This window comes from Petaurus breviceps, unplaced genomic scaffold (genome assembly GCF_028583685.1).
Source record: "Petaurus breviceps papuanus isolate PSGF00001 unplaced genomic scaffold, PetGlider_PUasm1.0 174, whole genome shotgun sequence".
NCBI classification, from domain to species: Eukaryota; Metazoa; Chordata; class Mammalia; order Diprotodontia; family Petauridae; genus Petaurus; species Petaurus breviceps.
Genome location: NW_027185761.1, coordinates 50,995,954 through 51,023,490, shown reverse-complemented (window position 1 = coordinate 51,023,490; position 27,537 = coordinate 50,995,954). Strand labels below are relative to the sequence as shown.

General features: G+C 39.9%; 1 protein-coding gene across 2 annotated transcripts in view; it reads left to right on the top strand.

The window, feature by feature from the left end:
* The window catches only part of SYNPR (synaptoporin), a 395,202-nt gene that overhangs the window by 364,732 nt on the left and 2,933 nt on the right, over nt 1-27,537 (top strand). For both annotated transcript variants that reach the window (XM_069084190.1, XM_069084191.1), the window contains one exon: nt 21,002-21,193. In XM_069084190.1, coding sequence (XP_068940291.1) covers nt 21,002-21,193 — 192 coding nt within the window. The remainder of the gene's footprint in view (nt 1-21,001; nt 21,194-27,537) is intronic.

The following is a 27,537-nucleotide window of genomic DNA, read 5'->3' as shown; positions in this document are numbered from 1 at the left end:
AATCTGTTTGACCCAGTTTCTTCATTTGTAAAATGGCAATAATAATATCTCCCAAGATTGTAGTAAGGATCAAATGAGATAATATCTGTAAAGTGCTTGGCACAGTGCCTAGCAAATAGTAGGTGCTGTATAGTTAGCTAATATATATATACATGTATGTATGTATGTGTGTGTGTGTATATGTACAGTGTATCCCTAAAGTCTGGACACACAGGAAGTCTCATTAACTATGTATATTTTCAAGAAATGAAATGAATGAAATTTTCATCAACATTTTACTTAATTAGTATAAATGAGATTGCTTAAGAAGACATAGGAGACACTTAGGAAATCTCATTAATATGGAAGATAGTCACCAATAGCTAACGAAAGCTTTTATTCCATATGAAATTTCCATGGCCAAGATGTATGCTAATACCCACATACATATGTAATGTGTGTAGAGATATATACATATGCATGTGCATGTATTGCTGAAGTCTGCCCCACACACACTACATCGAAAGTCCGATGTTCCATACTGGTGCTGCACTTTAGAAGAGGCATTGAGAAGCCTAATTCAGTCCCTGCCTAAATAAGTATCCCTTCTACAACATACCTGACAAGGCATAATCCAGGCCTTGCTTGAAGACCACTTCCATCCTTTACAGCATAAAGTCCTTTTCATTAACTGTGCACAACTGCAGGTAGATAGAGTCTTACTATTCCTTGTTGGATTCATATTCTGAGCATGAGTCTGGCATTTCCATATTTCTAAAGTCCAATTATCTCCAATTTATAACAGTTTTAAGACTATTTCCTTAAATCACCTTATTTACATGCAAGTTGTATCACCCCTTGTTGAATCTAAAATCATTGAAGGCAGATATTACTTTGTTTTTAAGCTTTATATTCCAAAGTTAGCTATGATTCCTATTTTTAAGTCATTCTACTCAATGTATACTTATTAAGTATTTACAGTATGCTGGCTGCAGAGAAACAAAATACCTCACCCCTGACCCAAAGTAGCCAAAGGTTTCTGTGGCTGTATTATATTGAAAAATGGGGGAAAATACACTAAGAAATATCCAAAGCTAGTATGATGGGGATTAAGAGGATGGAGAGATCATTTCTGGTTGGGAGAATGAGGGATGGCTTTCTGGAAGAACTGACATTTGAGTTGGATCTTGAAGGATAGGCAGGAATTAGAAAAGTACAAATGAGGATAAAAGGGGAGAATTCATTCTAGGCAGAGGGAAATCCAGAAGTAAAAGCACAGCAAGAAGAAAGCAGGTGTGTCAGGAGACATCTGAAACACAGACCAGAGCTGCTGTCACATGATCAAATTATTTAGGCCTCCACCATTTCTAATGTTCTGCACCCTCAGACTGACATAAAGCATGTGTTTTGGGTTGGCTGGGGTTCTTTGTTTTTTGTAGGAGATAAGATCTATAACTAGAAGGAATTGCAAGTGGTTTCTAGTCTAGCCTTCATTTTGCAAACTGAGGTCCAGGGAATTTAAGTGTTCTGCCCAAGATCCACAGGTAATGTGTCATAGATAGAATGAAAAACAATAGCAATAATAATAACTACAGTTTATATGGTGCCTACTATGTCTCAGACACTGCGCTGTGATTGACAAAATCAAATCCTATTTGATCCTCACAACATCCCTCAGAAGTAAGTGTTATCATTTTACAGCTTAGGAAATTGAGATAAACGGAGGTTAAGTGACTTGTCCAAGGTCACACGGCTAGTAAATGTCTGAGGATGGATCTGAACTCAAGACTTCTTGCCTTCAGCCCCAGCATTCTATCCACTGCACCACCTAACTTCTTTCATTTGATTTTGGTTTCTTGAACCCAATTCCTCCACTTCAGAACCACTGATCTTTTCATAGCTTGCCTACCCTTGCTATCACTTGCATTGAATTAATAATGCCTCTTTGGGCACATGATAGAAGCATATTCATAATGATAGTGGATATATAGACACAATGTGGCCAAAAATATTCAAAAGAGCCATGTGCTCTTAGCAAATATGTAGCTAGAGGACATGTTAAAGGGTTATTTTATTGCATGGTATGATGGAAAGAGCATTATCTTTGGAATCAAAAGACTTAGGTTCAACCCTAGCTGACTACTTACTAGCTGCATGACTAATAACAAGTCATTCTCTGACCTTGGTTTCCTCATCTGTAAAATGGGGGTGATAATAATAATAACCACACAAGGATGCTGAGAGTAAAGCAATTGATGAATTATGAAGGGGATTCTAAGTGGAAAGAAGCTGTTATCCTTATTTCCCATAATGCACTATGATCCCAACTCTCAAATGGATAGAGATACCCACTGGAAGTCATGCTTTGTTGTTGAGTAATTTTTCCTCACCATCTGGGCTCATTTCTTTCTGTTCCATGGATGATGAGCTCTAAAATATTCATGGGGTTTTATAATGACTATTTGTCATTTACATAGCACCTGATATTTGTCCAAGTACTTGAAAGTCATCATTTCCTGGCATAAACTTAATGGCCTCCCAGCGGTGTTTGGGGGCTCATAGAAAGAGAAGGGACCCTCCCCCTTGGTCCATGGAGAGATTGTTTCTGTGGGCAGTAAGCCAAAGTAGAATTCTCTTGCAAGATCTTGCTTGAGGTCAGGAATTTAAATTCACCCCTACACTCAGGTTTTTCTTACCCAGAATCCTACAGATCAGCCCAATTGTGCATTTTTGTTTTAAAGATGAAGGAATGTGGACTGTGCCCACACATGCAGAGGAACTAGTCTGTGTCCACACACACACACACACACACACACACACACACGCACGCGCGCGCGCGCGCGCGCCCTCACACACAACTGGTTTGACCATTTGAGTTAATAGGAGAAGTTGAAAATTTTATATTTACCAGTCATTTGCAGATTGATTTAGTCTAAAAGGTCAGACCCATGGTGACTAGGAAAGTTGACACCCTGAAGATAAGTTTCAGGACCCATTATCCCAGAATCACAGTTCATAGAGATGCTAAGTCTTTTCCTGGCCAATAATAATAGCTTACACTAAAGTGCTGCTATGTACCTTATCTCATCTGACCCACAAGTACACACAAGATCCTGCTTTGGTTTGTCCCACATATGTGACTACGTTACTACCCCATTTGAAAGATGATGAAACTAAAAATTGGAGATATCAAGTAAACTGCCTTGAGTCTTACAAATCGTTTCACAAGTGAAATTTGAACTCACATCTCTCCTGATTCTCAAAGCAGCTCTCTGATATACCACCAGAACCAACCCTTCACAGCCTTGGGTCAGAGTCGAAGTTAGAGGAAGGAGAGCTTCTGCTCCCTTAGAGGAAGGAGAGCTTCTGCTCCCTTCACATGACAAGCCCTTGTGCCAATATCGAACTAGAGGACTCCAGAACAAATCTAGAGCTACTTATCCCAGCTAACCAACTAACATAGTTATCACAGCACCGACAGAAATGCAAACAATAACTACAGGGCACTAAAAACTTTTAATTGGAAAAGAAGAAAAGAAAATGCAAGGCATTATAAAGTTGTTTGTCCTTTATTCTCGAGGAGGACCAATGACATTAGGAGGGCAATTTCTTGACTTGCAGTTGAGTTGGATTTAAGTGAGGCAGGGCTCAACAAGCATTTATTAAGGACTTTTTGTTGGCCAGACAGAAGGTAGCAGAGAGAAGTTAGCAAGCAGTTCCAAAGTCAGGAAAAACTAGTTTCATGTTCCACCTCTGACATATAATAGCTGTATGGCCCTGGGCAAGTCACTTGTCTTGTCAGTACTCCCAAGAATTTCTCTGAACCTAGATAAAAGTTGTAGACAGATGATAGGGGGAGTTTCCCCCACTGAGAATTCTTTATCCTAATGAAATCGCAAGTTGACACTAGTGATACAAGGACAAAACAGAACTGTCTGTCTCTAAGGAGTTTACTGTCTAGTGAGAGGAAACAGCCAGCATGCAGGCTTGAAATTCCTCAATAACTGCAGTGGGTAAGGACGCTTTTAACACACTGTGTCTCTCCTCTCCCCTCTCCTCCCCTACCCTTCCTGCCCCTCACCCCCTTCCCTTCCTTCCTTATCCCTGCTTTCCACTTCTCTGTCTCTCTGTCTGTCTCTGTCTCTGTCTCTGTCTGTCTCTGTCTCTCTTTGTCTCTGTCTCTCTCTCTGTCTCTCTCTGTCTGTCTGTCTCTCTCTCTCTCTCTGATTCTCTCATACTTTCCCCCCCTCCTTTTTTCTTTCCCTCCCCCCTCCTTTCCATGATAAGGGCCTCTGTGGCACTATGTATTTTGTGTTTATTTATTCTCTGTTATATATTTATATTCTCTGTGGTCTTGTCCAATGGAATCTAAGCTCCTTAAAGTTAGAGACATGATATAAAGTCAGAGTTTTATTTCGGCTTTATGTCTGCCACACCTAGAGAGGTATCTGGTGTATAAAAGGTGCTTAGTAAAGATTTGCCGAACTTGTGCTGAATGTGGCCAGGTCTCCCTCGTTCTTAAAATGGCCTTCTCTTGACCTTGCCACTCCCTCCAACTTACCTATTGTCATAACCCCAGTCCGTGTCAAGGAAAGGGCTTCCTGGACCCACAACCATTCCTTTTTCTGCTATTCCATACTCCAAGGAGATGCATAGGCTGGATTTATTACATTTGCTGAATTGAATTAGATTAAGTCAAATTGAAGGCCTCTGTCCAATTGGTTTAGTATAGCACCTTAGATACTTACTCACTGTGTAAATGTAAGCAATTCCCCTAACCTCTTTGAATTTCAAATTTCTCATCTGTAAAATAAAGATGATAATTATAACTGTTCTCCCTATATCACAGCGTGACCACGAAGATCAAGGCTATCTGTAAGGACCATGTTTCAATGGGACATTATAGCCATATCTACACAGAGCCTAACATGGAATTCCCCCCCCCCAGGGTATGGTGGTGAGGTATGAAAGGGTCACTATCCCACTGGAGTGACACAGAAACCTAGAAGAGTAGTGTAAGGTTGATAGTGAGGAACTCACCCCAAGTTCACTATCTGGGTAAAGTATTCTTCTGACAAGGTGCCATTTTTCAAATGCTGCACAAGGAATACAAGTGAATTGTAAATTCAACATCCTGATTTAATACTCCTATTGCCTGGCCTTCATTGCACTTTTTGTCTATATATACAGAGTTTACATCCATACATTAGTATGAAATATTTTGGAAGTGGAAAAAAAAGTATGGCATCAGTGATTAAGTAATTGTTGAGTAGCTATCAAGTGGCTTCTCCATTAACAAACTCATAAATCCCTTCCTTTTCCAGTCATATTAATAAAACCAAACCAATTTGACCATTTTTCTCTCAAAGTGTGCCCGAGATATACAAAGGAGGGAAAGGAAGTGATTTATATACTACCTACTATGTGCCTAACACTGGATCATTTGATCCTTATAAAAAAGTCCTGTAAGATAGTGGCTAGTATTATCCACATTTTACAGTTGAGGAAACTAAGACCAGCAGAGGTTAAATGTCTTGCCTAGGATCACACAACTAATAGATGTGTGAGGCTGGATTTGAATTCAGGACTTCTTGACTCCAGGCCCAGCACTCTGAGCACCGCAACACCAGCTGACTCTGAAACAACAACAAAATTTGTCCAAGCCCTAAGGAGCTTGAGTTCTAATGGAGGAGACAATATAGCTATAAAAAGGTAGATGCAAGACATATAAAGTATATATGGAAGAGAAGACCAAAGACGAAACACGCCATTCACCTCCTGCTGGAGATCTGATGAGCTTGAAATGAGAAGATCTAAATAGAGATACAGAGATGGGGAGGGAGGGGGGGAGGAGGGAGGGAGGGAGAGAGAGAGAGAAAGAGAGAGTGGGGGGGGAAGAAAGAGAGAGAGAGAGACAGAGACAGGGAGAGGGAGAGACAGAGAGGGAGAGACACGGGGGGGAGAGACAGAGAGAGAGAGGGAGAGACAGAGAAAAATATAGATACAGAGACATATATGGATATATACATAGATACATAAGTAGATAGATGATAGATAGATACACATATAGACAGATGCATACATACATACACAGGTAGGATGGATAGATAGATGATAGATAGATAGATAGATAGATAGATAGATAGATAGATAGATAGATAGATAGATAGATAGATAGATAGATTTTTTCGGGCATGGACAATGTAGAAATTTGTTTTACAGAACTGTTCGTTTATGATGAAGTTATAATTAGTTAATCTGTTTGTTCAATAAGGGTAGGGTAAAAGTGGGAATTTCATATTATAAATGCATGTAAAAATTTTAAAGAATTAAGAGCATACAACTAAGTGTCAATTAGTGCAAATAATAAATCCTGTGAAATAGTCACATTAATCACATTTACTCTCTATCTTTTCATTGGGCTGGAGCCAATGTTTAAATTTTACATACAACTGCAATTTCAAATAATTAAGAACTGATTGTATGTGTATATGGAAGGTAATGTTAGAAAGGAAGGCAATTGGAAAGTGGGAGGAGGAGGAGGAAGAGGAGGGGGGAGAGCAGGAGGAGCTAAAATTTATATAGCATTTCTTTCCAGGCACTATGCTAAGTGCTTTATAATTATCATCTCATTTTATCTTCACAATAACTCTGCGAGGTAGCTAATATTATTTTCCCCATTTTATAGATGAGCAAACTGAGGCAAACAGAAGTTAAGTGACTTGCCCAGGGTCACACAACTAGTAAGTGTCTGGGGCTGATTTTGAACTCAACTCATCCTGACTCTAGGTCTGGCTCTCTACTATGTCAAGGTAGAGAGGTAGGGGTGGTGGGGTAGGAGGGAGGGAAGAGACCAGGAGGTATAATTAGAGCTAAATCTTTTTTTTTTTTGCTTTCTTTGGAGGGGGATGGCAGGGCGATTGGGGTTAAGTGACTTGGCCAAGGCCACAAGGCTTGTAAGAGTTAAGTGTCTGAGGCTGGATTTGAACTCAGGTCCTCCTGACTCCAGGGCCAGTGCTCTATTCACTGTGCCACCTAGCCACCCCAGATGAATCTCTAAGAAATATTTGCTTCTGAGAGGCAGAAGTGAGGACAGAGAATATTTCGTGCCTCGTAAGGGACAGTTAGTATAAAGGTGAGCAGATAGATACACATCATGATATGTGGGGAACTATAAATAAGGTGATATGGCTGATCCATAGGTTGCATGGAGGGAGAGTAACCTGTAAGAAGAATGGAGAAATGAGAAAGGGCCCAGGCTGACCTTCTAGTGGAAGATGTGACCTGCACACAGATAAATCAATCCAAGTTATCTCAAGGAGGGGGGAGCTGGGGGCATGAGCAGAGAAGATGATCTCCCATCTAAACCTTGAAGTAAGCTGAGGGTGCTGAGGTGGGCGGGGGCAGGAGGAGGGCTCACTGTCTCCATTTTCTACTTCATTTGGAGAACAGAGACAATGCACAAATAAGTTCAGTTCTTTTTTTATTCAGTTTGTTTTACCAGTCGATCTCAAAAGCAATAGGTATTACTTATTTCAAGTCAAGAGAAATGTTGAGTCACCCTTATTTTGAACTCTAAGTCATGGTGAGGGAAGGAAGTGAACGTTACCTTTTGAAGACATTAAAATGAATTGCAAATTCTTATTCAAGAAGTTCTTTTTTTATTACAGCTTCTGAATAGCTACTCCCTGACCCAGCTGAACTTAAAATCCTCTAATGGCTATAGCAGAAGAATGCCCTCATCACTTAGTATGGGGAAACAAAGTTGTTAGCGAATTTAAGAAAAAGCAATCTTTGTGTTCATTACTTTTTCATGAACAAAGTTCACCCAAACTAGACACGTCTTCAGAACAGGGCTTGTCATTTGAAAAAGCCCTATGTCACTGAAAATGTACCTTACACAGTAAAATGGAGGACGCTCAGCCAACACAATCAGATTATTTGACAAATTGAAGGATGAATTTTTTGTTCGCCATAACTCGAAAAATCAGATTCCCTAGCAAATGAGAATGTGACCAAAAAACCACTTTATTAACAATTCTTGACTCATGTCAGCACAAATTCTGTCTCAGTCATGTACTGTGGGAGACCAAGAAGGGGCTGTAGGTAACAAAATAAATGGGAGAAAATGCCAAATGCAAGCTGTATACTAACTGTCAACAATGCCTATTGAAAAGGAGTTTTCTTTAAGCAATCAGTGGCCTTGTTTATATGATATGAGGTTACTCCTTCAATGTAAACCTCAACCTGCCTGCACTGTCCTGAAATTGATTTAGTGAGTCAATCATCAAACAGTTCACTGCAAATATCTCTTAATCAACTATTTTGTTTATTTAACCAAATAAGCAGATTGTGAAACCAATCCTTTCCCTTCTCAGTCTAATATACGTGCCTCCTATGACTTTTTTTCATTCTGCCTAAGTACTAGGCTCAAAGGCTTCCCATGGCCTAACACAAGGAAGGATGCTTATTATTGATGTCTTTGCATACATTTTATTGAAAGATACATGAGATTAGAGAGAGAGAGAGACATTAGCAGTCTCTAAATGGCCCTAAATTTTAGTGGTCCTCATGACAGGGAGAGGAGACTCAGCCAACATGACCAGATTATTTGACAAATCGAAGGATGAATTTTTGGTTCACCATAACTCAAAAAATCAGATTCCCTAGCAAATAATAATGTGACCGAAAAAACATGTAGTACATACGGTACTGGGGCTTGGACTCAAGCAGTCCTAGCTTGAAATTCTGCCTCAGATACTTACTAGCTGTATGTCTTTGGGAAAATCATTTAACTTTTACTGTGCTTCAGTTTCCTCATAGGATTAAGGAGTGGGGCTAAAATTTTCGGCCTTTAAGGCTCTAAATCTATAATCCTATGATCTCTGGCCTCATCAGTCCCAATACTTGGGATTTAGGAATTCAGTGGCTAGCACAAGGGTACAGGGTTGGTGCTAGAGGAAAGGAAAGAGTCTGAAGATTGTGGTTTAAATAGGGCCTCCAGACAGAGTCTTAAGTGAAGGGAATTTAGCTCACACTCAGTCTGACCCAGGTGATTCTTATACCACAGAGTTTATTCTCTACCTTAGGGTTAAGTACTGGGCATATGCCCAGACTAGTAGTGGTATGTGCAGGCCCAGGAAATTTACACTGGTTCCCAACCTATACCTATTAACAGAACACCAAGACCTCAGGTATTGGGGGTGGGGGGTGAGGATCTATTCTCAGTAAGTGGGTTTCCCTATTACTGGTTCCTTCTTGTCCTCTGTATTCAAGTCAAGTCAACAAGCATTTAAAAATACCTCCTACGTTCAAGGTATTAGGCTAGGGGCTTGGCTACAAAGAAAATGAAAATCAGTCTCTGTAGTCAAGGAATTTATAGTCTATGGGGCTGATACAATGCAGGCAACACTTACACAAATAAATATTTAAACACTAAAAGTGTTGCCAATTCAGTGTTCGGCCTATTCAATGATAAGGGCCAAACGGTATCATTCACTTGTTCACCTGAGCAGTTACATACACTATTTACTAAATATTCAAAGATGCATTGGGAAAACATCAGGTTCTCCATGATTCCAGAAATCTGTCTACCTTTCTCCCTGTGCTCTGCCTGTTTATGGGTAAAAATTATTCATATATTCAAATAGTCCAAGGATTTAGAATGCATAAATTTATCCAAATGGACTCTTGACTTGGATCTCACCTTCTGAAAAAGTTCTTCTCTGAACTGGGATTAGATCCGGATTCCACTTCCGTGCTTTCAAGTCTGTGCCTCTGATCTCCTTCCATCAGTGACTGCAGGAGCTTGGAATTATATTAGTTCACATCGACAAGGGTCACAAGGCATTACCAGCCTAGATCTCTTAGCCAGGCAGCTGGAGGGCAAAAATGCAGAGGGGCAGCAGCTAGGCTGCATTACTCCCATTTTACCTTAATTGAAATACATGTTGTCCTAAATCCATGAAAAATCCATGCACACCTGATATCACACCCCATAAAAGCTCCCCTCTCCATTTCCATTCCCAAGTACCTCATGCTGTGTCCTTTGTCAGAGACTGGTCCCAGAAGCTCCCTGTCAAGGAGCAGAGGGGAGGCAGAACAGGAAGGGACATTACAATCTAATTTGAGAAGGGAATAGGAGCATCATTCTCATTGTAGAATCCTAAAGAGTCACAGGTCATGGATTTAGGTCTGGCAGGACCTTGGGGTCATTGAACCCAACACTTTCTTTTAAATATGAGGAAACTGGCTGAGAGAGATTACGTGACTTGTGCAGAACCACACAGCTAGGCTCCACAAGGTGGCACAGTGGAGAGAGTGACAGGCCTGGAGTTTAAATCCAGCCTCAGATATTTGTTTTGGGAGCCTGGGCAAATCGCTTAACCTTTGCTTTCCTCGGTTTCCTCACCTGCAAAATGGGGATAATAATAGTACCTAGCTCTCAGGGTTGTTTATGAGGATTAAATGAGATAAAGTTCTTAGCAAAGTACGTGGATTAGAATAGGCACTGTATAAAAGTTAACTATTAGTATTTTTAGTAGTAAGAATTGGAGGCATATTAATGGTAGCTATCAGTGGTAGTAGCAGAGTATTAAGAATAAGTACTACTTACCTAGTGGTAAGTATTAGTCATATCAGAGGTCACATTTGAACTCAAGTCATCCTGATTTCAGTCTAGCATCCACTGTTCACTACGCCATCTATCTGGCCCAAATTAGCTTGTCAGTTTTTATCTCCCTAAGGGGGAAGATCATAACATTACTGTATATTAGAAGTGGGAGAGCCAATGGCAAATGGCAAATCCAACCCCTCACTTTCCAGATGTAATACTGAGGTTCAGGGAGACTGAATCACTCACCTGGCTGGCAAATGTCAGAGGCAGGTCTTGAACACAGGACCTCTTACCTCTAAGTCCAACATTTAAGAGACAAAAAGAAAAGAGAAGCAAAGATTAACAAAGACAAATCTTATTTCACACTTCACAATCTGACCAAACATTGACAAAGTCTTTTACACACACACACACACACACACACACACACACACACACACACACACGCACAATTGGATAGAAATCTCTCTCTGCTTAGAACATAGCATCCAAAAGATTCTTGGCATCAATAAATTCTTTATAAGCCTGGAAGGAAAATACCAACCATGGAATGTGAAGAAAGTGGAAGAAGTGAAGCCAGATGCTGTACTCGGCTTCAGGCCCTCCAACTGGGGCATCAGAACAACTCAGTCTTAAGCCAAAAAGCTGTGGATCAGCTGTGAATGCCCAGACACTCTCCCTCCATGGAGATGTTCCCATGGAGTATTTAAGTTGAGATGAGTTTGGGGAAGAAGACCAGAGGGGTCCTGACCAATTACAGAGAACTGGTTTGGATCATTCAAAACCTACAGCATCAGTAAAAGCAGAACCCTCTGACTGAGGGTTAATTATTTATGCCAATGAAAAGTTACCTTCCAACTTAGGCTAAGAGGCATAACCAAATCCCTGTTTAACCAAGAACTGGATTGACTTTCACCATCTTTCAAAAAAATCATCAAAATACCTAGACTCTGTGGGTCTCCCAATTGTTTTCCAGTGTGTTCATTGTTCTATGTCAATTGACAGACCTTCAACAGTCAAGTCAATAAACATATTAAGTGCCTACTGTATGCCAGACACTACACTAAGTTCTGAGGATTCAAAGAAAGATGATTTCATTGGCATAGGGAGCTCTCAGGGAGGGACTGTTTTATTCTTTGGACTCGTATCACCAGGATCTAACACTGTGCTTGACACATAATGAACATGCTGGTTAATAGTTGATTACCAACTCTGCAGTCTTAGAGAATTGCATGGCAGACTGCAGCCTCCAGAGTGTCACTGAGCCTGTAGGGGTCAGAGGTGGGGCAGGTTTTCCAGTCCTCCCCATTACACATGAGTCACCTCACAGTCCTTCTAGCCTGACTACCTACCACTGATATAATGCCAGCTCACCCACAATACCTGCGATGAGATGACTCCTGCTCCCCAGAGTTCTAGGTTTGGAGACTTCAGCATAAAAATCACCCACGATTGCACAATAAGCAGCTAGGGGCCACAATGGACAGAGTGCTGAGCCTGGAGTCAGGAAGACTCATCTCCAGAATTCAAACCCGGCCTCAGACACTTACTAGCTGGGTGACCCTGAACAAGTCACTTAACCCTATTTGCCTCATTTTTCCTCATCTGTAAAAGGAGCTGGAGAAGGAAATGGCAAAGCACTCCAGTGTCTTTGCCAAGAAAACCCTAACCAACTAAAAACAACTGAACAACAATGATCACATAACACTTGGCATCCTGTATATTAACGTACAATTGATACTCACAAGAGCCCTGTGAGGTCCATGGTCTATGTTGTTGCCCACATTTTATAGAAGAGAAAACCAAAGCGCAGAGTTAAAGGGGCATCCAGAAAGTCACAGAACTAGTAATATTTGAGAAAAACTCCAAACCGGGCTATTCTCGGCTCCAAGTCCACGTCTCTTACCATCACATCATGTTGTTTTGGGAGTTAGAAAAGAGAGCGAGGATGCCAGCCTTTCTGCTTTTCATTCCAGGGGTTTTGATCTTGTAATTAAGAGTCCTTGAGTGTGTATGTGTGTACGTGTATATACACATGTGTGTATTTTATGCTGTGCATGGTGTTTACATTCATTGTGTGTACACATACACCTGTGCAAATACATGTGTTACACGTGTTAACGCATGCACATGCATGTGTAAGTATTATAGATATATACCTATGCAGTGTATGTTGTGTGTGCACATATAGACACATGCATGTGCTTGTACACATTCTTGGTAGCTATTTCATTGACTGGCTTCATTTACAATCCTCTGTCTTGTCTTACACATTTAGCTCCATCATTTTGAGAAGGGACCCTTAGTCTTCGACAGAAAGCCAAAGGAAGGCTCCCTGACACACAAATGCTCAGAAGCCTTGCTCTGATTGGTCATCCTTTTAGAGGCATCATGGTCAATAGTGAGCTGGTCTCAGGAGAACAGGAGAGCTGGCTTCCAGCTCCACCCATGACACCTTCTGACTGTGGCCTAGTGCAAGTTACCTCTCCTCTCTGTGACTCCTGGCTAAGCTCTAGGACTGTTACATTTGCTATTTGGCAGGTTTGAATTGATAGAGAGTTCCCCCACTGTGAGTTCCCTACACCTCCTAAAAAGGCATTTATTAAGTGCTTACTGTATGCCAATGAAATCCTAGGCTCATACAAAGAAAACATTTTTTACAAAAATTCTTGGATCCCATCCCATTGAGAAGACACACTGGTCATATCTGCAAGACATGTGACAAGCATCCATCACTGTGAGTGATCTTTCTGTTATATCCCCAAGGGATACCTTGCCCACACAGTAATGAAATAATATAAGATTCAAGATCATTCAGCACTAAGGTGTAGTGTATGATGTAAGGGCCACCTAAGGTCAAAGAAGAAAGAGGCCACAGGGAGGCCAGAGCCCACGTCAGATAAAAAGGTCTTAGTTCTGAACTACAGGGAACAGTTTTCTTCTGTAATACTTTTGAATTTTAGGAAGTGAGATCTTTCCTTCCCAAGGCAGCACACACACACACACACACACACACTTACCAATACATACATACTCACAAACACATACACACATGCAATACATACACACTCACTCACACATACATACTACACACATTCATATAGGTACACTCACACCTACACACAGTCACACATACACTCACATACATACACACACACACCTGGTGTGCCTTCTTCTCACAGACACCTATACACACACACTTACACATATATATTCATACATACATAGTCACACACATACACACTTGTGTACACACACATATGTACTCACATACACACACCTGGTGTGCCTTCTCACAGACACCTACATACACACACTTACACATATACACTCACACATACACACTTGTGTACACTCACACATATGCACTCACATACACACACATCTGGTAAGCCTTCTCACAGATACCTCACCACCTCCTGCTATATGACAACACCATGACTGAGGGAGATACACGAGACAACCTTTACTCAAAGATACTTCCTCTAGCTCCAGAACCCTAGTGGGGCGTAATGGAACCATGCTATGGTTCCATTATTATGGAACATAATGGTCACGCCTGCTCTAATCGAGTACACAGGAAGGAATGGAGGCAGACAAATAAATATGACATCAACATTCCACTTCCAGTCCTTCCTCTCCTAAAGCCCGGCTTCTGGATTGAAAGTCGAATGTCCTATTTTTAGCTCTTCTATTTCTTCCTATGGCTTGGAAGGCAACAGCAGGATTATAGAGAAGGCAAACTCAGCTGGAGCTGGGGCCACCACAGCACAGAGGAATTTAATCTCTAGTAGGTCAGAAGTTCTACCCTTTACCCATCTGCCAGGGACTGACAGATGGGTTGATACATGGCAGTGTAATGAGTCTTCAGTTCTCATAAGGCATAAGAAAAGCTTGAAAAACAGCAGCTCTTTTCTTGACCTTCTTGATGTTAATGCAGTTTGCTCACTTGTGGGGGTAAAAAAAAAATCGCAGGAGACTATCTTTCTCTAAACAGAAGGTTTTACAGAAATGTTAAGGAACAAGTGGTTTGCAGACTTACCAGTGAGCTCCAAAATCACATCTACTTTCTTCATCTCTTAAATTCAATCAACTTTTAAAGAAATTAAACTTGAAATTGCTATGGGAAAAGTAATTATCTGCATAACTGAGGTCTCTTTTAAATTCCAGTAAAATCATAAAAGTCTCACATTTTTATTTAGGGACAGAGAGGGAACAGTAAAAATGGACGGTTGTATCCTTAACGCTGCTTTGCCCATATTTGGTACTCAATAAAATATGTTGGATTTAAGTGAGTTGAATCAAAATAAAGTGAATTGAATTATGCCAATGAGCGATCATTAGAAGACTTGGGCACTAATCCCAGATCTGCCTCTTGGACAGGCACCCTTAGACAGATTAAGGAACTGCTCTAGGCTCAGTTTCCTCTTTATAAAATTAGAGGAGTAGCTTAAATGATCTCAGAGGTCATTTTCAGCTATATTGTTCTAAGATTCTAAAGTGTAGGATGGAAAGAGGAATATTTTCCCCAAGAGTTTTGATAAATTCAATTGAGGATGAATCCATAATGGATTATTAAGGGGAACTAGGTTTATTTTTAGCCTGTCATTAATCACTGACACTATCAAGAAAGAAAGTCACAGTTTCAGGGTTTGAAAGTACTAAGCAATTCTAGTTCAACCCATACCTGAAAATTCATTTTTTCTACTATATCCGCAATGATCTAGGCTTTTGTTTGAAGACTTCTAATATGGGGGAAATGATTATATTCCATTTCACTTTTAGACAGCTCTCATTCTTAGTAAGTATTTTTGTTGTTGAACCTAAATTTGCTTCTTTCCATCCATCGTTCCTAGTTTCACCTTCTGGCATGAAATACAACTAGACCAATCCTTCTCCCATAGAACAGCCTTCCAAATACTTGAACATGGCTATTGCATCCTCCATGAGTCTTCTTTTTTCCAGGACAATTATCCCTGGTTCTTTTAGTTGATCCCCATATATCATGAATTTGAGCCTTTCTCCATCCTGCTTGTCCTCTTCAAGACTATCTCTCAATTATTCTTGTCCCTTCTAAGATATGAAGCACAGGCATAACCTTCCATAAGATAGCCATTGAGTCTAAGACAGCGTCCTGACAAAAATGGATCTGAGGCTTCACCACATGTGACGGAACTCCTTCTATCTTCAGTTCAACAGTTTTATAAGAACTCAGTGTGAATTAGAGTTGAACACTAGACAGTAACAGACTTGAGGATTAATCTGAAATGCAGCTAAAGCTTTGGATTTGTACTACACAAACTTCCCAAGACCAGATCAGTGTTCTTCCGAAAAAGACAGCCCATTTAATTACATGGATTCACTTTTCTCTGTGTCTATCTTAATGATCCTGAAGCCCAGTGGGATTTTTCTGCATCCCACACAGACTATAAGTGATCATTTCAGGTTGGAATGTTAATACTGTTTATATTGGAAGAAATAATGAAGACAAAAAGGGAGCCTGAACTGATTTAACATGGGTTTTAAATTTGGAACATTGGCGAAATAATGATTTTATTAGTGTGAATTCTCCATCTGAAGATGCAAGTTGTAAGTCCTTTGACCTCTTCCTGTGCCATCTTTGTCCCTATTCTCTAAGAAATACTCCAGAGCAGATCTCTTCAATGCTCTACCTCTGATTCTTTGTGTATCTCGGTGAAAGGAGAAATGTATTGCCCCAGAAATGTATAGGCTGTGTTTGATTTTTTTCTCTATTACTAGATCACCTTCTTCCCTTCCAGTCATATCAGACTTCAGTTTGGTAACCCAGGAGTTCTTAACCTGGGGTCCATGAACTTGATGGGTTTTTTTTTATATTTTGATAACTATATTTAAAATAGTTGATTCCCTTTCTAGTCCTGTGTATTGTATTATATTTTATTTTATTTTATTCATGCATTTAAAGGCCTCTGAGAAGGGGTCTAAAGGCTCCACCTGGACAGATTGGCAAAGGGATCCATGGTGCGAAAAAAGCTAAAAGCCCTCCATCTAGTCTAATCACATCATGTTAAAGGTGAAAAACCAAGTTCTGAGTTTCTGTTGTATCATCTGTAGAAAACCTTTCCTGGTGCCTTTATTGCTTTTTTTTTGTAAGCAATTGGGGTTAAGTAACTTGCTCAAGGTTACACAGCCAGTTATTTCTGGGTGTGGTGCTGATATCTGAGCCCGGATTTGATCCAGGTCATCCCGACACTGGAGCCGGTGCTCTTACTTGCTGAGCCACCTAGCTACCCCTTTTATTGCTTTTTTTTTTTATCAATTATACATTTAGCTAAAAGGAAACTTAGCAGTCATCTGGTGCAACCCCCTTCAGTTTACATGTGAGGAACTGAAATCCAGAGAGGAAGGAATTTTCCCAAAATCACACTGGAAATAAGTAGCAGGACTAGAATTTGAACTCACATCCAGTGATGCCAAACCTAGTACCAAGTTGCCTTTATTTCCACTCCACCTCTAACCCACGTAAGCTTCTTGAAGAAGTGGTCCTTGTCACTTTTGTCCTGGTTTTCCCAGTGCCTGCCACAACATTGTATGTTGTATGGGACATAAGCAATGCTTGTTGGCTTGTATTAGAATTCCAAAGACCTAAGTGTCTTGCAAAAGATCACAAATAAATGAGAGAAGCAGATTCTAGATCAAAGGGATTGTGATTTCCAGCTTCCCATAAACTTCCTGTTATACCGTGATTGACAGCTTGGAGTCACACAGATCTGGATTCAGATTCTGCGTGACCCCAGGCAAGCTTTTTAAGCTCAGTTTTCTCATTTATAAAATGTAGATCATAATAGGATCTCCTTTCACAGGGTTGTTGTGAGAATCAAATGTTGCAAAACATGGTAGACACTTCAAACGTTATGGTTCTATATAAATCCTCACTATTATTACAGTTATATAACATCTAGGAAGAGGCACCATAGAGTGGAGAGAATTGACTTTGGAGTTAAGAAAAGTTAGGCTCCATTCCTGCCTGTAACCAAGTGGATCTTCATTGTCAAGCTGTGCATTATAGATCAGAGGCTGATATGCTTTGCTAGAGGGAGGTCCTTACTGGGAGATTCCTATGCCACTGAAGTGTAAGACTCCTCACGCTGTAAAGTCCCCCCAAATAGCATGCAGTAGGGTTTGTGTTGAATGGATACAGGATTAACTGCACTACTAGAGACTTGTTCCATCCATAGTAAAATTGTCAAATGGCTACCAGTGGATCCATTTTGCACAACAATCATAAAATCCCTTGCATCAGCAATAACTGAGCAGGACAGAAGATGCCTAAGAGTATCTAGGATACTCTGCTGTTCACAAGAAAGAAAGAAGAAAATGCATCAGGCCTCCATACTGTAGTCACACAACCACAAATCAATGGATAAAGTGTTCAGGAAAGACAACAGCAAATTAAAAGTACAGTGTGTCCATCAGAATCAAATTTAACCAGAGGAGAAAAGAAATGAAATCCAACTGCAATTCTCAAAGCATCAACAGGGCCACTCAAGCATGAAAAGAGAACATGGATTATTACCCAGTTCCCTTGTGAATAAAGGAATTGGTGTCATCTACTTCCTTTTCCCCTGGCAAAAGCCACATTAATTGACAATGCAAGCAGTAATATTTCTTTTTTTTTTTAAAGCAATTGGGGTTAAGTAACTTGCTTAAGGTTACACGACCAGCTATTTCTGGGTGTGGTGCTGAGTATCTGAGCCCAGATTTGATCCAGGTCATCCCGACACTGGAGCCAGTGCTCTTACTTGTTGAGCCACCTGGCTGCCCCTAGCAGTAATATTTCTTAACAGTGATAAAACAAATTTAAGATTCTGTGAGCTGTCTCCTAAATTAATAACATTGAGAAACATGTAATCTTAGCATCTGGATGGGGTCAGAAAATTGGCAGCTAGAATCCTGCTCACCTCTAAAAGGAAAATAATGAGTGTATTTGGAAAGTTGAGCCCAGATACAGATGGTATTGGGGGGAAAATTCTCAGTCTGATTTCCATCTCCCTTCCCACCTCCATGTATCTTTTCCTTACTCACATCTCTAACCGAGTTCAAAGAGAACTTGGCTTCCAGAGGAAATGTGCTGATTTACACAAGGTGATAAGTAGGAGGTCCCTAATGCTTTGGTTGGATGAATGAATTTCAAGAGTTGAGGTGCTATAGAAGTATGAGCAGTTTCATGATGGGATTTTCCAAACAAGCAAGATGTAAATGAGAGCAGCCGGTATCAATGGTCCCTTGGCTTATTAGTCAATACATAATCTATCTCCAAAAAATTCACAGTATTTTTTTCTAAAATATAATGAAAGTTTCTAAATCCAAAACTCTGAGGTGGTTATGAGTTAGCTTCAATTGCTCAGTCATTCAGATCTCAATTTTTCCTCCATAAAATGGGATGAGAGGGAGTATGGTGTGGTGGATAGAAGGCTGCCCTTGAAATCAGGAAGGAAGGAAGGAAGGAAGGAAGGAAGGAAGGAAGAAGGAAGGAAGGAGGAAAAAGGAAGGAAGGAGGAAGGAAGGAAGGAAGGAAGGAAGGAAGGAAGGAAGGAAGGAAGGAAGGAAGGAAGGAAGGAAGGAAGGAAGGAAGGAAGGAAGGAAAGTAGGAAGGTAGCATTGGTTAATTGATTACTATGTGTCAGGACAACTAGAGGGAAAAGTAGATAGAGTTCTGGGGCCTGGAATAAGGAAGACTCATCTTCCTGAGTTCAAATCTGGTCTCAGACACATGTTTGACCCTGGACTTTGTTCCTCCCATTATTTTGTAGTTATTATTAATATCATTGTAATCACTACATTTATTGAGTCCCGGTTGTATAAGCTTTGCTTATGTCATCTCACTTGATACTCACAATAACCTTTTAAAGCAGGTGCTATTATCATCTCTACTGTGTAGTTAAGGAAACTGAGATTGAACAAGATTATCCAATTCACCCAGGGTTACACAACTAATAAGTGTGGGAGGTAGGACTCAGACTCAGATCTTCAGGTATTATGTCCACTCCATTAATATACCTATCTTGGATATAAACTTATATAATAGAATATACACTCCTTAAGGGCAAGGACTATATCATTTTTGTCTTTGTATCCCTAGTACAGAGTACCTAGAAGTTAGTAGAATCGTTACAGATGTTTGTTGATTGACTTCTCTGTATACATGTTATATCTCTCCAATACCATGTAGGCTTTTGAAGGTCAGGGACTGTTTTCCCTTTTTTCTTTAAATCCCTAGCTCTAGCATGGCACCAAGAACATAATATCTGCTTTCAAATGTGAATTTAATGGAAGGGAGAACTCAGTCTCCTTGTTTAGACCCTCTAAGCCTAGAATGAAATGCTTCTGGTTCGTCTCTGTATGTTAGATTTGTTTTAATTGACTTATAAATTTTGTTTCCTCTAAATGTTTTATTATGTTTTATGGTCATGGAGTTTTGAGGAATATATATTTGTTCATCTTAAAACCTTCTAATCACAGACATAGGAGATTTTTTTCAGGATATTCAAACCTTCAAAATTCTGGCTTTCAAAAAATGAAGAAATGTCTAAACTTGGGCAGATGTTTTCTTTTCTTTCTCCTTGAACTTGTATTTTTAGCACTTAGCATGGTACTTGGCACATAGAAGCATTTAATACATACTTCTTGACTTGACTGGACTAACTAGTGCCAAATGAAGGAGCAGTCAATCTGAAGTGGATTTAGTTGGAAGAACATGGTACAACATTAAATACAGCACAGTTTCTGTGGTCCCACTCAACACTGAAAAGAAAGCTCAAACCTTGGCCATCCCACTTAGATTCTTCCTAGCCAATCTCCCTCTATTTGCTAAAAGTTCACAGGTGATATAAAGAAGTCAACATTCCCTCTGGCTCTCCTAGAACAAATGGAAAATCTCTTTTGGCAAAGCTAACTTGATTCAGTAGAACGGGAAAAAATCCCCATCATCCTATATAGTTTGATTTCCCTTTATCTCTAAGTGCTGTACTTAGAACTTTGGAATATTTCTTTCAGAAATTTGAAAGAGCGCCAAAATTCTGACACAGCTAAATACATCTACCAACCTATGATATGTGACAGTAATAAAAACTAGCCCATGAAAATTGGCAGGATTTGCTATGATCAAGGCTCCCACCCAGACAGCCACGTTGCTTTGTAATTCCATTTGGTAACCACAGTCATATGTGAAAAACATGAACTTGATAGATTTACATTCTACTTGAAAGTGTTCAGGGCTATTTACACATAGTAGCTGCTGTAAGTCAATAAGCATTAATTAAATGTTTACTGTGTGGGTCAGCCACTGTAGCTAAGCTAAGACAAGTTTGTTGAAATAAATGTCTACTTTTCACTTTAAGCCATTTTTCTCCTCCTATGATGTTATAGGATTTCATCGTCACAGTAGTGTTCTCCTTTCTGTGGCTGGTTGGTTCATCGGCTTGGGCAAAAGGACTGTCGGACGTCAAGGTAGCAACAGATCCAAAGGAAGTTTTGTTACTGCTGTCGGCTTGTAAACAACAGTCAAACAAGTGCATGGCTGTCCACAGCCCTGTTATGTCGAGTTTAAATACTTCTGTGGTAAGTACATTTCATTTTATGCATGACCCTGAGTTCTTTGTTTGCAACTCAATCAAGAACTGCCACCATCTCCAAGAACTTGCAGAAATTCTGTTTCCAAAATTAGGTCAATCAGAAAGTTGACATTTTATTCCACGAAGAAGATGAATCTGTGGGCTTTCCAGTTTCATATTGTCAGGAGACTTTAATATATCCAATTACAGAGTCCTTAATAAGAACCCAGCAGGTATTAGCAACTGCTTGGATGAGAATCAAGCCTAAATTTTCACCCAAAACCGAAAATTAAAAGTGAATGCTGAGGTCCACGGCTGGCAGAAGTTGAAACAAATATTTGAAGGCATAGAAATTGGCTGCGAACAAAGCAGTGTTCAAACCACACTTATTTAGAACCAACCCAAATGATTGCCCAGAGAAAAGTTCTCAGACCTGCTGGGTGCTAAAGAGAGTACATGGAATTAAACACACACACACACACACACACAAGTAGAGTGACAATCCTTTTTTAACCTTTTTTCCTGCTTATGATAATTGCAAGATTTATTTGAAAAAATAGTTACTAAATAAAATTATAGAACCTTAGAGCTAGAGGGGAACTAAAGATCAGATAGTAAAACCCTATTGTTTTACCAATGAGGAAACTAAGGCAGAGAAAGATGAAGTCACTTGTTCAAGCCTGCACACCTCTTAGAACTGGTATTTCAACCCAAAGCCATCAACTGCAAGTCCAGTCCTTTTCCCACTATACTAAATCCTGTGCAGTCTAGAGAGACTAGAGAGTGAAGCCACAAGTCCAGGTAGGATACTATGGTCAAAGAGAATTATCAAACAATGGCTCTCAGACTAAGAGTACCATGAATTTGGTAGGAACATAAAGCCAACATTTTAGTTTTCAAATTTTAGTTTCCAACTAACTTTGTGTAAGTTATAAGACTAAGTCAATGTATGAGAACAATCAGATTCAATTATATATAATAAATCCAAGAAGGATTTATTAAATAGTTACTATATTAGAATCTGGAGACAAAAACAAAAGCAATCCTTTCCCTCAAAAAGCTCATAATCTATTGGGAGGAATCAGCATGTACACAGATGACAATAAATCCAAAATATCAAACAGATAAATGCAACGTGATTTCAGAGGGTAGAAGTCTAGGAGGGGAAGGGAGAAAAGAGCTTGTTGTGAAGAGCAGCAATTAAGTCAGTCGATAAACATTTATTGAGTGCCTACTATTTGTCAGGCACCATGCCAAGCACTAGAGAATCAAAGAAGGGTCAAAGACAGTCCCAAGGAGTCAACATGTAAGTAACTGTACAAACAAGCTATAGATAGAATAAATTGGAAATAATTGACAGAGGGAAGACACTAGAACTAAATTATCATTGAGTTGTTTCAGTCATGTCCAACTCTGAGACCCTCATTTAGAGTTTTCTTGGCAAAGATACTAGAGTTTTTTGCCATTTCCTTCTCCAGCTTGTTTTATAGATGAGGAAACTGAGGCAAACAGGGTTAGTGACTTACCCAGCTAGTAAGTATATGGCTGGATTTGAACTCAGGTCTTTCTGACTCTAGACCTGCCACTCTATCCACTGTATCACCTAGTTGCACCTAACTAGAATGAAGAGAGATTGGGAAAGGTTTCCTGTAGAGTGAAGGATCATAGGTGTGACTTAAAGGAAACCAGGGAAGCCAGCAATCAGGGATGAGGAGGGAGAGCATTCCAGTAAAAATGCCCAGAGCTGGGAGGTGGAAGGTCTTGTTCAAGAAACTAGAACAAAGATTACATGAGACTTGGGTGTGGCCAAAGTGTAAGAAGACTGGAAAGGTCGGGGGCCAGGTTACGAAGAACTTAGAAAGAAAACTGGTACTCCAGAAGATAGACGTGAAGATGACCTGCATTCCAGCCATGGAGAACAGTCTATGCAAAAGACACATGCGAGATAGGAAGTCACAAACAGGGCACAGACAGTAAGCTAGTTAAGTCTAGAAGAGTGTGTGAGGGGAGCTGAGATGTAATCAGACCTCCTGTTAGGAGGAGAAGCTCAGATCCAATGTTAAAATTACTTATTGGCTTGTTTTTGTTTTCATCCTGGGTAGAAACTGGCAGGGGCTGCCTCCTGACCTTCGTCTTGAGCCTAGTGGCTAGGTTTCCTGGTGGTGACATGGGGAAGACAAAGATAGGAAGAAAAGACTCTGAACCTGGTCCAGACTTGGTGACTGGGTAGCTTTGCCACAAAGGTCAGGGCCAGGAGGGCCAGAGGCTGAATAATGAGAGACCTACACTTGGGTCCTCCCTGATTATAGAGTCCAAAGGTCAGTCTGCAGCATAGTAAAGCTACGAAAGTTCAGCAGGGTTTCTGAAAGGAACAACCTTCTTGAACAGCCCCTAAAAATAATTATCATTGCTTCAAGGTTATGTTCCTACAGCAGTCTAGAATTCAATCTGGGGATGCATTGAAGAAAGAAAAAAGTTCCAAAACAGTTTTCAGTGATTTGACTGCAAATGCTGCTTCTGGGAGATAGTCGCTATGGAGATAAATTATGTATTAGGGTTGACAATCATTTTCATTTATCCCTGACCACACCTGTGGACAATAACTTCAAGGGGGCCATTAAAAAGCTATTGCCTTGCTTACAGATTTCTCTAATGCACACTGTGTAAAGATGACTGTGGCATCCGAGGCTAGGCCTTGAAATCTATGAAAGGTAAAATAAAGTGTTGGATGTTTTTGTTTGTTTTTTTCTCTTAGAAGAAGTCATCATGGAGAATTTGAAGATTTATTTGGCCATTTAAAAACACATATACCAAGGACCTAAATTTCAATAAACAAAAAAAGCTATGGCCTTCAACAGAATCCTTTTAAAATCAACTTCTAATATCTCTAATCAGTCCATAATGGATAGGAATTAGAAGAAGCCTATACCCAGGGTAGGGTAAATGAAGCTCGGTAGGACATCAAAATTTAGAGGGCAAAAAATATAAAATATTCATACCTTCAACATTGTAGAGTCAAGAACTGTTTTATTCCTGCTTCAAATACTTAGCAAATCATTTAACCTCATTCAGCCTCAGTTTCCTTATATGTAAAATGGAAATAAGAACAGTATCTACACCCCAAGGTTGTTGTGAGGCTCAAATAAGATAGTCTCAAAGCCCTCTGTAAATCTTAAAGTGCTATAAAAATGTTAGCTATTAGGACTATTCACTTGATGTATTATTTTCATATTATGAAAGTCTAATTTCATGTGAGAGCCCAATTGATGCTGCTTACCCAGGTGGATTCTAAGAAGAGCTCCCTCTCCTATTTAATAGGAGGTCTGATTACATCTCATCTGATGACATCTCTTGGTACGGTGGATAGAATGTTGAAACTGAAATCGGGAAGATCTGAGTTCAAGTCCCAGCTCATAGACTTGTTAGATGCATGAGCCTGAAGAAATCACATAACTTCTCTCAGCTTCACTTAGAGCCCCAGTCTCCCAGAATTGTGTAAGAATTAAATGAGATAGTATATGTAAAGTGTTTTGCAAACATTAAAATTCTATTTAAATGTTAGCTATTAGTTGCTATTCGTCCTACTTTCCCCAAAGGCCAAAATTTCTAGTTATAGTTCCAAATGGGAGATCTACGGGGGAAAAAGGAAATCCATTCTCCACAGTCATGTAGTAAATGGCCAGTAGATTAATCATGAGATCTATAGGGAAGGGTATGTATGTTACTAAAGTATCTGGTTTATTCAGGTACTATAATAATTAGACAATGAACTCCTCCACTGGACTGTGAGCTCCTTGAGGGCAGGGACCTTTGTATCCTCATCACATAGCTCAGGGCCCAGCACATAGAAGCTGCTCCAAAAATCTTTATTAACTGACTAATAATTTTTTCCTGGTAGAAAATACTTTTATATCAGTCATTTTCCAATCAGGCTGTGAGTTAGGTAGATGTGATGTTATTGTCCCTGTTACAGAGATAATATGACTGTGCACCAATTATTTCAAAAGCCCAAAGCTACAGAGTCAAAATGTTACATGGCCATGATGATAGTGGCTTAAGCCAAATAAAGCTAATCAAATACATATTTTAAATAGGACCCACAGGAAGACATGGAGAGTAAGTGACTGAGGAATTACATGACTCATCAGTGGCAAGACCAGAAGCGGAACCCAGATCTAGAACTTCTAGCCAGATGCTTTATCCACCTGACGTCAGATACCCATTACCCAGCCTGCAGAATAAAATCCTCAGGCTTTTGTCTTAACTTTTGTAATCTCTTTAGCTGGAATATATAAAGTCGCAATCAGCACCACCTAGGTGCTGAAGCTATCTTACAGGCAGTACATAAAAGGAGAAATGACCTACCATAATCCTTGTTAATCTGTTCTGTTATACTGGGGTAAATGAATGGTTTGTTTGGGAGAGTAGGAAACAAGAGAGACAGAGATCTTTTTGTAGAGAGAAAAACAATCAAGCACCTTTTACCCTAATGACCTCAATAGTCCCAAATGAGCTTCCTTGAGTCATTTTTCACATTCTTCCTAAAACAATATTCTTTCTACTGATGGGGAAATGTAGCAGTTGCCAGTTAATTTGATTAATTAATCTTATTTATTGTCTTCTCCATTAGAATGTAATGTCCTTTGTAGTAGAAACTGTTCTTTGTACTAGTATTTCCACACCTAGCTCAGTGCTGGACATGTCATGGGTGGTTAATAAATGCTTATTGATTAAGTGATTAACTGTTTGGAATCACTTTCTCCAGAACCAAGATTCAAACTCAGGTCCTATGACTTCAAATGTGGAATTCTACAGAATGTCAACCAACTACTAAGTCATCTTCAGCACCTTGCCTAAAATTAGTCCTTAATAAATGTTTATTGATTGGTTGGATGCATACAAATGATGTGAATAATCTGACCACTAACCAGAAGATAAATCACTGTGCTATATTTTTCTTTTTGATAGAAGACATTTAATAGGTCAATTTAATTCAACAGCTATTTACTAAACACTATTTTGTACAAAGCACAGTACCAGGGGCACTGAGACTGAGACAAAAATAAATAAGAAAGAAACCTTGTCCTCAAAGAGTTTGCATACTAATGGGAGGGAAATTAATAAGTGAATGCAAAGTAATTATTTCAGGATTTAGAACACTGAAAACTGTGCTGGGGCTGGTCAAGGAAGGTTTCCTGTAGGAAGTGGCATTGAACCTGAAACCTGAAGGGAGCTAGGGATTCCTAGAAGTGGTGGTGAGGAGGGAGAACATTCCAGGTATAGGGGGATAGGTAAGCTTTAGCAAAGACTTGTGGGTAGGAAATGGCATTAATGTCAGGTACAAAGTACAATAGAATACATGAGGAGTCAGGTGTAAGCAGTCTAAAAATATAGGTGTCAGTGAAGATTATCAATTGCTTTGAATGCTAGAGGAGTTTATATTTTATCCGAGGGGCGATAAGTTACCTCCAAGACTATTGAGCAGGGAGAATGACAAGATGACTTCTGAGTTTTAAGAATGTCAGTTTGGCAGGTGAGTGATGGATGTATCAGAAAAGAGAGCGTCTGGGGGGTAAAGAAGCCAATCAGCAGGTTATTGCAATGGGCCAGGCAAGAGATTATAAGGTCCTTGACAAGGGTGTTGGTCACATATGCTTTTTCTAATGGTCAAATGTCCTTCCCCATCACTTCCTGTTTAATTTATGTGTCCTCCTAGAGATCTGTGTGGGTAGAGGAATGAGAAATGATAGATGGATCCATTAAGCCTCAAAAGGATACTTTTATGCTAAACGTGTTCCTATTTTCCTTGTGCCTTACTCTTGAAGTAACTCTTCACATCTTGGAAAAAGAATAGAAAATGAGATGTTTGTTTTCAGCCTAACTTAGGAAACAGTTTGTTAGCTCCCAGCAAAACACTGAGCATATGAGTAGGGCTGAAGCAGAGAAGTAGCATCCGCCTTCTAAATCACCAACACCCTCCTGGGAAGAACAGGAGTTTCCATCTAGATCTCACATATCCATGTTAGTTTCCTTGTGAACCATCTTATGCCCTCGGGAGACCTTACTCACCAAAGAAGGGATCTGGTCTACTGTCTAATAACTCTTTGATTCTAAGCTGGATAAAAATTGGGTCATGATAACTATATTATTGTTGGAGACAGACAGATAGATAAACATACAGAGAGACAGAGACAGAGGCAGAGGCAGAGACAGAGACAGAGAGACAGACAGAGACGGAGAGGTACTTTTGGTAGTATTAGGATAACAGGCAGCTTGACATAATGAACAGAGAGTCAAGTCCCACAGTCACAAAGACCTGGATTCAAGTTCTCATCCCTTAATGCCTGCAGG